This window comes from Lemur catta, chromosome 17, assembly GCF_020740605.2.
Source record: "Lemur catta isolate mLemCat1 chromosome 17, mLemCat1.pri, whole genome shotgun sequence".
In the NCBI taxonomy this organism is placed as follows: Eukaryota; Metazoa; Chordata; class Mammalia; order Primates; family Lemuridae; genus Lemur; species Lemur catta.
The window spans coordinates 38,442,631-38,455,758 of NC_059144.1; the positions used below are offsets into that span (position 1 = coordinate 38,442,631).

Below are 13,128 nucleotides of genomic sequence, written 5' to 3' on the forward strand. Positions count from 1 at the left end.
TTGGTGTATGCATTTATTTGGCAAAAACTAGAGCCTTCTTAGGGTAAAGAGGCCAAAGAAAGAGCAGAGAGGTCTTCAGCTGGGGCAAGTGGGTGTTCCAACAGGGAACCAGGCAGCAGTCTTCTTAGACCACGTGGTCATCCTCCAGCCCACACTGGTGGTAGTCTACCATAGATCTGGAGGAGGCCCGTAGTCTAGTATTGATGTGAAGGGCTCTCTGAAATAGAAAAGCCAGGTAGTCAAAAGGCAAGAACCCTGGGGGAAATGTATTTCCAAACTTAACAGTCCCCTAGGCTCAAGATAAGAAGACTAGAAATTCTTTATGTTACATCAGGAGTTGCTAACTTTTAAGCAATTTTTCCCATGAGGTTTGCTGACTGAGCAGACAGGCAGAGACCAAGTCTCTGCCTGGCTTAGTGAAGGGGGCCGGTGGAGAGGCCCAGCTGAGGGGACAGTAATTGGGACCTTGGACAAAGGAGGGTTGTATACACTTGTGGGTGATGTTTTGAGGGAAGCAAAGGGAACCGAACAAGAGCAAAGAAAAAATTAGAGGCCCCCATGTCAGTGTCTTGATTTATTTTGCAGTAAGAGGCAGCCTAGGTTTGGAGCTAGAAGCCTATTGCCTTTCACTGCCTGTTCCCTTGAGCAGGATTTGGGTGACTGCAATTTTCTGCTCCTGATCACAGCTTCTGGATAGCGGATGAGGAGCAGGGATGAAGCATGGCCAGGCCCCAACCTTCCCACCCCAACCAACTCACCCATTATGCAAGCAGATGTTTCCACAGTAGGTCCAGCAGCATGTATAATTCCAGTCTACACAGGCGGTGATTATAGTGCACCTCTTTTTACAATACTTAGGTGGAGGCTGCACCCAGCACTGCTCAGGTAGTTTTGTTACAACTGGAATTGAAATAGTAGAAGTTAGTAGGGTTCATCCATTCACAACTTGGAAAAGAAACCCTTTTCAAGCTTGACAACCCCATCTGGAACTTGAGATTCAAGCCACAGTGTATTTCTCTGCCTTCCAAGATAATATCCTCCTCAAATTTTAACCAGTCTCTTCAACAGAGACCATCTTTCTGTGACACGTGTTCCCTTTTGCCACATGTCCCCACAGCATTGCAGGACTCTGGCTCCTAAAATTAGGACCTGGAACACCCTGACCATGTATGACACCACTCTACCTAATTTATTCTCATATAAACCTTAGATTTCAGAGCCTGCAATATCCTCTAGATCTAATTTCCACACCGAATTTGCACAATGGGAAACTGAGCTGAGGGAGAATCAAAACCTACTTTTCTCCCCTTCTATTTGCTTCCCTGATGATACCACCTAAGCACTCAACCTCTCTCTAAATTTATTTTTTCTCCCTAAATTTCATGTCTTTCACTGGCTCACAACCCTCCTGCTCAGTCCCTTGTCCCCACTTTCTTATCATGTGAACCCAAACTTTGATCTACTAAGGACCCCTTATTTGGGTTTTCCGTTTTTACATGTTCTAAAAGATTTCTTCCCCCGCCCCCGCAACTAAATGAATGTGTTAAATATTACCCTTTTGTTATTCATGAAAGGCTCACCCAACTGAGGCATAGAGATTCTGAAAATATGGGCTTGGAGGGAAGCTATATTGGTGTATCCTCTAACCAAGCTGGTCTGACATTGGAAAATATGATTATGGAATGTTTACAAAAGCTCTGGTCCCTTTTCATATACCTAGGCTTGCTTTCAGAGCTGGGAGGGGGAGCTTGAAGGGACAGCAGACTGGAAACGTCCCACCTAATCTTGCTTGGATGAATCTGCTTAAGAAAGGATCTGATTCTGGAAATGCGGGCCTCGAATCAGCTCTGACAGACGTCCCAGGACTAGGAAGAGCGGCCTTTCCCTCTTCACATCACCTACGGGGAATATATTCCTTGAAGCCTCCCAGCACAGGCAGAATGATCACAACGTCAGAGATGGACACGAGAAGCAGGAGAACCCAGGACTTCATGGTGGTCTCTGTGTATTTGGGTTAAGTTCTGGCAGAAGACAGGTCTTTTCCCAGTGCTGCGAGAGGAAGAGAAGGGATTGAGAATAACAGGGTAGGAAACACAAGGAAAGTGCTTGTGAATGCTATGATATTCTCTCCCCTATTTTCCCTTTTTACCCTCGGCTATCCAAAAGCACATCGACTCTGAAGCTGGCCAGTGATTTCCCCAGGTTTCTTCCCATCTCACAGTACATACCCCTTCCTTTGCAAAATTTGTTTCTTTTTAAAATGAATTGCTTTTTTCAGGTGATATAATTTGTAAAATTAAGAAATACAAAGAGGAAATGGAGAAGCATTAGTAATTCTACCACCTAGAGATAATCGGTATATGTATGTACTTTTACGTTGTAATCATTATTTTCATGAAATCAGATGCATTAAGTGTCCTGATATTTTATTTAAAAACATATGTAACAGGATGCTATAAGGAAGTTTTAGTGAAGATCCTACGACAAAAGGCACTAATGCAAACCAAGAGAGGGTTATGAGACAGAGACTTGAGAAAAGACGATAGCTAAGAGCTGTTAAGGGACTCAAAACTCTCATTCACATAAGTGGTCCAGAGTTGAAGGAATCGTATAGAGGATTTTGAAGATTTTGTTGGTAAAAGGCTTTGCTCGGGGAAGCGGAGATGCTGCCTTCTGATTCCAACTTGAAAGAAAAGGCTTAATGAATACTACTCGTAGAGCTTAGTGCATGTTCCCAGAGGTTTACGGGGACACAGTAGACTTGTGTTCAAGTCATGACTAAAGCCCCTAAAGGGTGAGGATTTGGTTAAAGTGCCCTGTAGTAGCAGAGAAGACGGCTGCAATTTGGGAAGTATCCAAACTATAAACGGTGGGGAGACATTTTATGTCTCCAGTGAACCCTTAAAATCTCCCATGAAAGAGTCAGGACCAGAAGCACAAAGCCAGCTGATGACCATATCTCTTGTCTAAGAACTTTCCTACTCCCTCTCCTACCTCCCTCTACTACCTAGGAGACAAAAACTTTTTTAGCGAGGTGGGGTGGGGGTGGAGGAAGAGAATCACAAAGAACCAGAGAGAGACAGAGAGAGAGAGAGAGAGATTGACCACATCCCTGTTCCATAATGGGAGCTTCTAAGGGAGAGGAGCGTCCATTATTCTGAACAAATTGTGGAGCTGTGGCTAATTGCACAGGCCTGAACATTTTAGTTGAGAAGACGTTTTGCAACTGGAAGAGTCACATAAAATTTGTGGGGACCTCTATAAATTTTCCTGAAGAAACAGGGAAATATGTGAACCATTTGGAACAAAGTATACAGATGGAGACCAAAAAAAGTATGAATGCATTGTATAAGTCATAGCCACAATTCAATTATAAATACTATGATTATTCCCCATGTCATGAAGGCCCAAATAGTTCCCATTTCTTCTTGTTATAAAAATGTCCTGACGAACGTCCTTATAAGTAAAGCTTTTGCACATATAGTCTTCTTTTTGTAGCAGGAGCTAATGAAGAAAGAATTCTAGGAAAAAGACATTGTCTCTTTCAAGCTTTGAATAGTGGCTGTCACAGTTTTCTCACAAAGAGTTCGGTTACATTTCTACCTACTGGACATAAGATGCATGTTCCCCACCTCCTGTTCTACCCTAGGCAATACAAAGAATTTCTGTCACCACACTGTTGGGTATTTAATTTGGGGGGTTTTCATTTTTCTTTCTTTCTTTATTTATTTTTTTTGAGACAGGTTCTCACTCTGTCCCCCTGGCTAGAGTGCTGTGGAGTCATCACAGCTCACTACAACCTCAGACTCCTGGGCTCAAGTGATCCTCCTGCCTCAGCCTCCAGAATAGCTGGGACTACAGGTGCAGGCCACAATATCCAGCTCATTTTTTCTATTTTTTTTAAAAACAGAGTCTTGCTTTTGTTCAGGCTGGTCTCGAACTCCTGACCTCAAGCAATCCTCCTGCTGTGGCCTCCTAGAGTGCTAGGATTACAGGTGTGAGCCAGTGTGCCTCGCCACTGTTCAGTATTTTACAAAGGAAAGAACACAGGCACCAGAGTCAGGTAGCTGTGAACTAGAATCCCAATTCCACCTGCTTTTAGCTGTAGAACCTGGGCCAATCACATAATTCCCAGGCCTCGTTTTCCCATATGTATCATAGAAAAAATATCAAAACTCATCTCATTGGCTTACTGGGAAGGTTAAATAATCTAATATGTATGAAACCCTAAGCTTTGTAACTGTAATATAGTATACACTCAATAAATGTTAGCTGTTAATCTTAAGCTCAGAATTTCTTTCCTTTTCCAGATGTTTGAAAACTATTTTCATTTACAATTTCTTTTTCTCTTTTTTTAAACACATAACATTTTAATCTGTCTAGAATGTATACCTGTGTGTGGAGGGAAAGTTCATTCATTCGATAGGTGCTTAAGTGCCTAACTATATCCCAAGTTCTAGGCACTGGAATAGAGTGGTGAACAAAACAGACAAACATCCTCATGTTCATAGAGCTGGCATTCTAGGTAAACAAGATAATAAGGAAACATGTAGATGGTGGTACATGGGAAGGAGAAAAACAAGGAGACAAAATGAGATAAAATAGCCAGATGCCAAGTGGCAGCTGAGGAGTGGGGGTAGTTGGAAAATGAGGAGCCTTAATTACCATTCAAAATTCCTAGCCCTCTCCCATCTTCTCCCCTCTTTCTTTATTTGTTGCTTTACCTTCCTGGAACCAAAAAGGAAAGAAAATAAGAGTCAAAGAAAAGGGTAAAATTCTGTGTGAATTGCATAGTAACAGAGATTGTCCCTCCCCTTCAAAGTCTTTATATTTGTTCAGAAGTTTTCAACCAAGCAAAAGAAGCTCCTCTGTGCTGTCCAATATGGTGCCCACTTGCCACGTGTGACTATTTAAATGCATACAATTAAATTAAAATTCAGTTTCTAGTCATTTTAAGTATCCCATGGCCACATGTGGCTAGTCCCTATTATATTGGACAGCTCAGATGTAGAAAGTTATGAAACAATGCTACTCCAGATGAATCCACCTGCTCAAAATCAGCTGTTATACTAGAGATCAGGTGCAAGATTTTTCAAAGGGGGGTTTGAAAACTCATTCTCCCCTTGGCATATATAAAGTTGGGAAGTGGGGAAAATACAAGTTTTAGAAATGTGAATCATTAGATGCAAGAGCAGGAGATTAGGGAGAGAAAGAAAAGGAGAAGAGAAGCCCTTTTAAATTATGAAAGATCAGATGTTTGGGGGCTTCCACCCTCAGATGCTTATACCTATTTTTTTTTAGAGACAGGGTCTCTGTTGCTCAGGCTGCCACAATCATAGCTCACTAAAGCCTCAAACTACAGGGCTCAAGCAATCCTATACTTTCACCCTCCCAAGTAGCTAGGACAACAGGTACATGCCACCATACCTAGCTAGTTTTTTTATATGTATACATGAGAAATGGAGTCTTGCTATGTTACCCAGCCTGGTCTCAAACTCCTGGCCTCAAGCAATCCTCCTGCCTCAACCTCCCAAAGTTCTGGGATTACAGCCATGAGCCACTGTGCCTAGTGAATTCCCAACATCTTAACTAGCCAATTTTGCTTCCTCGAGCCACGCTGAGGCAGACTTGAGCCTGAAGCTCAGAGTGCTCTTCTAATCATGTGACTACACCAGCACATGGAAAAACAGGTATGTAAAGCAGATGCTCTGTTGTCCACTGTTGCTCCATAGATTAATATTGCTATATAGAGACAGCAATGATTTCAGGGATCTTGCAGGGCTTTGCTCTGAAGGAATATGTGAACGTGTTAGTTCACATATCAAAAGCTGTCTCGCCTCAGGAGGGCATCTCACAGGTCAGTGGCAGCTGCTTTCCAAGGTGACACTGTGTCTCAAATCCTTTGGCTTTCGCCTGTATTGTATGACAAAGTGGGTTTACATGAAGCCACAAGATGAGAACTGATCAAAGAGTGCCTGCCTGACAGACAGACACCTGCTGCTAAAAGCAGTTAGCCTAAGAGACAGTTCCTGCTTCACTCCTGACTACCTGTTTCAATCCACATAACCTAGATAAAGAAATAGAGAGCCACTATATTTCTGTTTAGCCTTTCTGCTAAGTGATAGCTTTATCTTAGAAGTTTGTCTTAGAAAGATTTTGTAACCTTTTGCTCACATAGATAGAGTTAATTAAAGGATCTCTAGAAGCTTTTGGGGAGACTTTTAACCTAAAACCAACTGCCTGTTATTATGTAAATCTGTTACCCCTGGCAACCAATCACTGTACCAAGAAATACTGGTGTAAAACTTCACTCGGGGCCTCACAGCTTATGGCAATGATGGAGGTCTCCTGATCCCCCAACTTTTATAAAATCTATACTTTATAAAACTGCACTTTCGTCTCCATGTATTCTTTTATTTCTATATTCTATTATTTTCTATTTTCTATTATGTCCTTATCTCTTGTGATGACCCCTGCCAAAGGGACCCGATTTTTGCTGGGAGTGTAGCTAACTCCCCTCAGTCCACTTACAGGTGGAATATCAGGGTGAGAGTGGGCCTCTGGATTCCCGGTACCTGCCTTTTGAATAAAGAAGGGGGAAGGCTGCCATGCCGTGACAAGAACACAATACATCTAAAGCAATGGGTTCTATGAGGCTGTTTCTTTGTATTAAAAAATATCACCCTAGACCCAAGTTTTCCAGAGCTTTGAGATCTGTTCATTTATGAGGCCTCATTCTTATTCTAGTTTTTTTTTTTTTTTAGTTCCTACTTGCCTCCAAAAATGCCTTAGGATCCTGGGGATGCCCAATGCCCTTCTTTGCATGCCTCACACGTACTAAATGATCCCAGAGAAAAGAAACATCATCAGGCCCAGGATGGCTGCTTCTCACATACAGAGTTCTGGGTGACTTCCTAAGTGATCCTGAAATAGAGTGCAGGACAATTTCTGATGCCCCCAGGCATCAGAAAGACACAGAACTACTGATGCTCCCCCACCATCTCCAAAATTTGAGATCCTCGGCTTTCTAGATAATTTTTTTTCCTTTACTTTTATATTATTATTTTTTTATTTCAGAATATTATGAGGGGGTACAAATGCTTTGGTTACATATATTGCCTTTGCTCCACCCAAGTCGGAGCTCTAAGTGTGCCCAACCCCCAGACATCATGCACCATACCCATTAGCTGTGAATTTATCCATCTCCTCCTCTCCCTCCCATCTGCCTGACACCTGGTGCAGATAATGTTAAAGAAGAGAGTATTCCGGATTTAGAGTAAAAAATGCCGGTATCTTGTTTAATCTCTGTCCTTTTTACCTGTGGAACCTCAGACAGGTCATGTCACCTCTCTCTCAATTTTCTTATTTAAACAAGAGAGACAATAATCCCCACCTCATAGGAATGGTGTTGACACCATCTGAGCTGGGAACTCATCCAAGCAAGCCACAAATAAAAACTCAAGACCCTTCCCACCACCTACCTCTGAACGTGTCTGAGATGAATGTCTGTGGTAACTGGCTGATAGCTCTTTTATCTGACCTCTTGTTATGGGGTGGGGATGGGAACTAGAACAGGGGGAAGAAGAGCAAAAAAAATGAAAAGAAAAAAAAAAAGAACACTCAATGTTCCACAGCCAAGAACTTAATGGAGATTTTGGTTGTGATAGATTGTTAAGTACTACCCAGGACTACATGTTGGCTGCATCACAGGCTCTTTCCTTTGATACTCATCCAGAAGCACTACATTTTCTTAGCTGCAGATGGGATCTTCTAATAAGCTGGGAAGAACATTGTGTACCCGGGTTGTAGCTCTGGCCACCCCACGCAGAACAAAGTTACTTGTCCCCAGAATCTATCTGTGTCCATCCATAGGTAGGGAGCTAAGGATAGAGTCTACATCTATCTTTGAATTTTTGTGTGTCTTATTTAATATTCCATCTTTCTCAGTATTGATTCCCCTTTGCCAATCAAAGTATAACATCCTTTCCCACCAAATGCCCTCTGACTTTTATGTAGATAAAAGGAGACTGAATAGGAAGAATTTTAGAAATGGTACATGACGACCTAGCAAATGAAGGAAGTAAAGCAATCAAATCTAGCACCAAGATCTTGGCACAGGCTTGTTAATTGGGGTTGACTTGTTCACCAAAGCCAGAGGGGGGCATTGCATTGGGCACACATATACATGCTTTGGAGCTCATTAGAAAAGAGTCAAGCAGGCAAGAGGCAGGGGCTTCCAAGGAGAAGATTTCCTTTTCTGAAACCCTGTCTGCAGGATTATTTTATAGTGACATGAGATGTCTGTACATGAGCAATTATTCCCAGGGTACCGGCATACCTCAAAGATACTGCAGGTTTGGTTCCAGACCACTGCAATAAAACAAATATCACAATAAAACAAGTCACAAGAATTTTCTGGTTTCCTGGTGCATATAAAAGTTATGTTTCAGCAGTAACACAATAATAATGGGAGAATTCAACACTCCACTGGCAGAACTAGACAGATCATCGAGGCAAGAAGTCAACAAAGAAACACTGGGCTTAAATAGGACTCTAGAACAAATTATATAAAAAAGACACCTGCACACATATGTTTATCGCAGTACAATTCACAATTGCAAACATATGGAATCAACCTAAGTGCCCATCAACTGATGAGTGAATAAAGAAAATATGGTGTGCACACACACGCATATATATGTAAGCATACATACATACATACCGAGGAGTACTATCCAGCCTTAAAAAAAGAATGAAATAATGTATTTTGCAACAGCTTGGATGGAACTGGAGACCATTATCCTAAGTGAAGTATCTCAGGAATGGAAAAACAAATACCACATGTTCTCACTTACAAGTGGGAGCAAAGTGATGGGTATGTATGGTCACACGCATTGGCATAATGGACATTCAAGACTGAGAAGTGAGGGTGGGAGGTGAGAGATGAAAAATGACCCATCAGGTACAATGTACGCTATTCAGGTGATGAATACACTAAAAGGCCTGACTTCACCACTATGCAATTCATGTAAACAAAAAAATTTCTGCCCCCTAAATCTGCATTAGTAGTTCAGAGCATCAAAATGGGATTTGAATCTTTCCCACCACCTTCTTCCCAGCTTCTATGCCTATTGGGAGTCCAATGCCCCCAAGTAGTCCCCTCTTTCTCCTGTTAGGGGAAAATAAACATCTTTACTTCAGAGATCCCATTTCTACACAATATTCAAGGACAGTGACCACCTCCTCCTGCACAACCTGCCTCCCCCATCCCTAAGATATTTACTGGCTGCCCCCATAGCACCTTCTTCGCATGTCCCCCACTAGTCAGTCTCTCTCTCTGTCTCTCCCCCCATATACATTTGTTATGTACAAATATATGTGTATACATATTTGTATATGTATATATATGTATGTATTGATATATTTATATATGAAATACACATTTACTCTTGTACCCAGGAATTCTACCTCTCTTACTTTAGTCCAAAGAAGTCAAGGGATTATGATCAAAACTGCTCAACGTGACATTCTCTAGCATGTCAGTAACTAGTTCAACACAAACACTTGACTATTGTCATTTATTTTAAGTGAGAGCTGTGTAATTATAGAAACCACATTTTGTGAAATATTTGCATAATTAACTGAGGGTGGCAGACGACAGATAACAAAAAATTCATATTTTTTATTTTCTGTATAACATTGTGTAATTAGAAAGCAGAAATAAATGTCTTTCAGAGAAGAAAAATGCTGTCAGCAAGAAGAGAGGGTTGGTTACATGAGAGGAGGCGTCATTCCTGCAGAAGCCCCATCCCACACAGAGGAGGACAGGATAAGGGACACATGAAGGGGATGAAGCAAGGACAGTCTTGCACTCCCCCGGCTTGCCCAGGGGAGGCAGCAAGGAGCTGAGGATCATCTTTTCTTTCTTTCCCTCCCTCTCCTGGCATCCTGGCCAGACTTAGGGCTCACGCTGTGGTCAGAGTCATGCAGCCCCAGGCTCTGCTGCCCGTCCTGCTTCTCTGTGTGCTGCTGCTGCAGGCCCAGGGAGGATACAGTGGCCGGAAGAGGATGCAGACTACACCCAGTAGGTGATGGGCTGGCAGTGGTTGGGGGAATCTGGAGAGCTAGCAATGAGAGGCTGTGACCACTCTGAGGAGGACCTGGGAGTTGGTACCTCTCTGCACTTACAGTTCTGATCACAGTGCTGTGCTGACTCCGGGCCATCCCAAACCCTAGTCCTCCAGACCCTGTACCCAGTTCTGGGAATAGTAATGTGAGTGAAGGGGAAACCTACATCTTTTCTTGTCCATCTGAAAAGTCCAGAGACCCATGGTACATATTGGAGTGAAAGGTGCATCAGGGCTGAGAATATGATGAGAAAACAAGACAATTGTTCTTTAATGTACATGCATTTGTGAGGAGTAAACATCTGGAGATGGTTACGGGGCATGTGTAGGTGTAGAGATGGGCATAGGTGTAGAAAGAAAGACATAGAGCAGGCGAAATTTGGGGTGTAGAGGGAAAGTTAAACTTATCATTAGAAGGACCAGGAGGGTGGTGGTGGGAGGGGAACTAATGAAGGGGCAGGGTCCTGGACACAGTGACAGTGAGGACAGGAGAGAGGGACAAGAGGCAAGTTCATCTTCCTCTCTGGACCCTGCAAATTCTGAGAGTGAGGGAGGGTTTAGAAGATGTCTCAGGCTTCTTTGAGCTCACAGCATCAAAGTAAAGATTCTATGGAGTGACTTCACCCAGGCCAGGACCAATAGGAGAGATAGTGTCCTGGAGGCAGGTGTATGAAGGAGGTTACAAAGTCCAGGCATTGAGGTCTTTAGGGGGTAAGGGGAAGGTGGGGAGACAGGATTTAAGATGCTACCAATCACTAGGATTTGGAGATGGGCAGTAGGTTGTTCTCTGAAAAGCCCAGGAGTGTCATCAATGGGATCTTGGTCCAGGGGTTCTGGAAAAGCTTTAAGCTTGAGAAGGGTCCTCTCTAGGCACCTGCTTTCATTCACCGCTCTTCTGCTCCTTTTCAGAAATGGAGCTTTCCCCAGAAATCAAAGTCTGTCAGAAACGGCCTGCATATTATCTGTGCAAACGCCTCTGTGAATCTCACAAAGAATGTCAAGCAAATAATATATGCTGTTCAACCTTCTGCGGCAATGTTTGCCTAAGCACCCTGTGAGTAGAGGAATGGGCTGGGCTGTGCGTCCTGCTCCCCACACCCCTCTATTCTGGGACTGTGCCCATGTCTGAAGCAGGAAGACCTCATATCACAGGCACAAGGATGTCAACAGGAATGCCGACCTCTCCACTATTTGAACCCCTTATCCCTGTCAAATAAACCAGAACAAATGCCCAGGGACTCTGGCTTTTTTATTCCCACTGCTTGTGATCATTGAAAACCCAGTGCAGCCCACACAAATGCCCTGCGCTTCTTGGGCCCCCGTCTCTGATCTCTCTCCCTGGTTATGCTTCTCTACTCTCTCTCTCTTTGGCCCACACACCCCTGCAACCCCCAGGAGGCACAGCCCCCTGTCGCTCTGCTCACTGAACCAGTACTCCCAGGGGGAGAAACTGCTCATGTGCAGCATTTCCCAGTGCTAAGGAGAACACTCCTCACCCTGGAGTCAGAAGGACCTGTTAAGCATGAGTTAGGTGGAGGTTAGAACCTGGGGCACAGAGTGGGAGACCCCCAGAGACTGCTCTCCTCTTCTTAGCCTTGGTGCACCCCACCCCACACTCCCCAATCTCTTTGTGAGGTTCAGATTACCATGTCTTTAGAATGAGGATAATGAGTCCCAGGGAAGTCAGGTGATGTCTAAGGCCACAAGAGGGTGAGAAGATATGATGTGGCTAAAAAGGGTGTTTCCTCTGGACTTTCTCTTTGCTCACTTCGTTCTGTTTTCCTGAAGTTTGCTGAGCTTCCTTTAAACAATTATTTTGAAATCTTTGTGAGGTAGTTCATATATTTCCATTTCTTCGGTGTCAGCTACTGGGAGATTATTTTGTTCTCTTGGTAGTGTTATGTCCTATTGTCTTTTTTTGTTTGTTTGTTTTTGTTTTTGTTTTGTTTTGCCTTATGTTGATATCTGTGCATTTGAAGAAGTAGGGGCTTATTCCAGTCTCTGCAGACTGGTTTTATCTAGAAAGGCCCTTCATCAATGAGCCTGTCCAGAGATTATGAACAGGCTATCTGGCATAGTCCAAGGGTGAGCTTGCTGCTAGAATTCTTACATAGGCTGCCTTGATACCTGGGTAAGCAGGTGGCTGGACCTAGTGCTTGGATCCACAGGGTTGGGCTCAATGTCTCAATCCACTGGCATAGACCTGTTGATTTGGTCTATAAGATTGGGCCGGAAGTCTAGGTTCATAAGGGCAGGACTGGAGCCTTTATCCATGGAAATCGGCCTGAGTCCACAGGAGCCAACCTGGTCCTTGGGTGGGTCTTGAGTCTGAGTCCGCCAAGAGTGGCCAAATTCTGGTTGGGGGCTGGCACCTGGGACAGTTGGGATGGGTCTGGAGCCTGTGTCTACTGGGGCTATCTTGGAGCCTGGGTCTGAAGGGGTATTCTAGGAGTCTCAGTCCATGGGGCCTGGCCTAGCACTGGGGTCTATTGGGGTGGGCGTGTACCCTGGGTCTGCTGGATCAGGCCTGGATTCTGGGTCCACTGGAGCTTGGAGCCATGGGGACTGACCTTAAGCCTGGGGGCAGCCTGGTGCTGAAGCTGGTATAGACTCTTTGATCATGGGCACTGGCCTGGTGATGAGAGCCACTGGGGCTTTCCTGGAGCCTGGGCATATGGGGGTTTGGTCCAGCTATTGGGTCTACTGAGATAGGACTGGACCTTGTGTTGACTAGGGGGGTTGGTCTGCAGAGACTGGCCTGGCACTGGACAGGCCTAGAACCTGTATCTATGGGTACCTGCCTGGTGTTTAAGGCCAGGGGTTCTGACCTGGTACCGGGGTGAGCCTGAAGTCTGAGGCCATCAGAACCAGCCTGGTGTCAGGGGAGGTCCAGACGTGATGGTCTTGAGGCTGGCCTAGCCTTGGGGTGGGCCTGGCATTGGCCTGAAGCCCAAGGATACTAGGGTTTATCTGGCGCTGGGCCCTGTTTAGAGCCTGGGGT

At 44.2% G+C, this 13,128-nt stretch overlaps 2 protein-coding genes across 2 annotated transcripts; one reads left to right on the forward strand and one right to left on the reverse strand.

The window, feature by feature from the left end:
* WFDC9 (WAP four-disulfide core domain 9) lies at positions 1-7,590 on the reverse strand. The gene is made up of 4 exons (XM_045528243.1): positions 7,482-7,590; positions 1,903-2,049; positions 759-900; positions 1-217 (listed from the first exon to the last, which is right to left on the reverse strand). The coding sequence occupies exons 2-4, from the start codon at positions 1,991-1,993 to the stop codon at positions 166-168; spliced, it is 285 nt and encodes a 94-aa protein (XP_045384199.1). The 5' UTR covers positions 1,994-2,049; positions 7,482-7,590; the 3' UTR covers positions 1-165.
* A 2,276-nt stretch (positions 7,591-9,866) lies between these two features.
* Positions 9,867-11,359, forward strand: LOC123622149 (WAP four-disulfide core domain protein 10A-like). The gene is made up of 2 exons (XM_045528287.1): positions 9,867-10,084; positions 11,037-11,359. The coding sequence occupies exons 1-2, from the start codon at positions 9,985-9,987 to the stop codon at positions 11,183-11,185; spliced, it is 249 nt and encodes an 82-aa protein (XP_045384243.1). The 5' UTR covers positions 9,867-9,984; the 3' UTR covers positions 11,186-11,359.
* Positions 11,360-13,128: the final 1,769 nt, after the last annotated feature.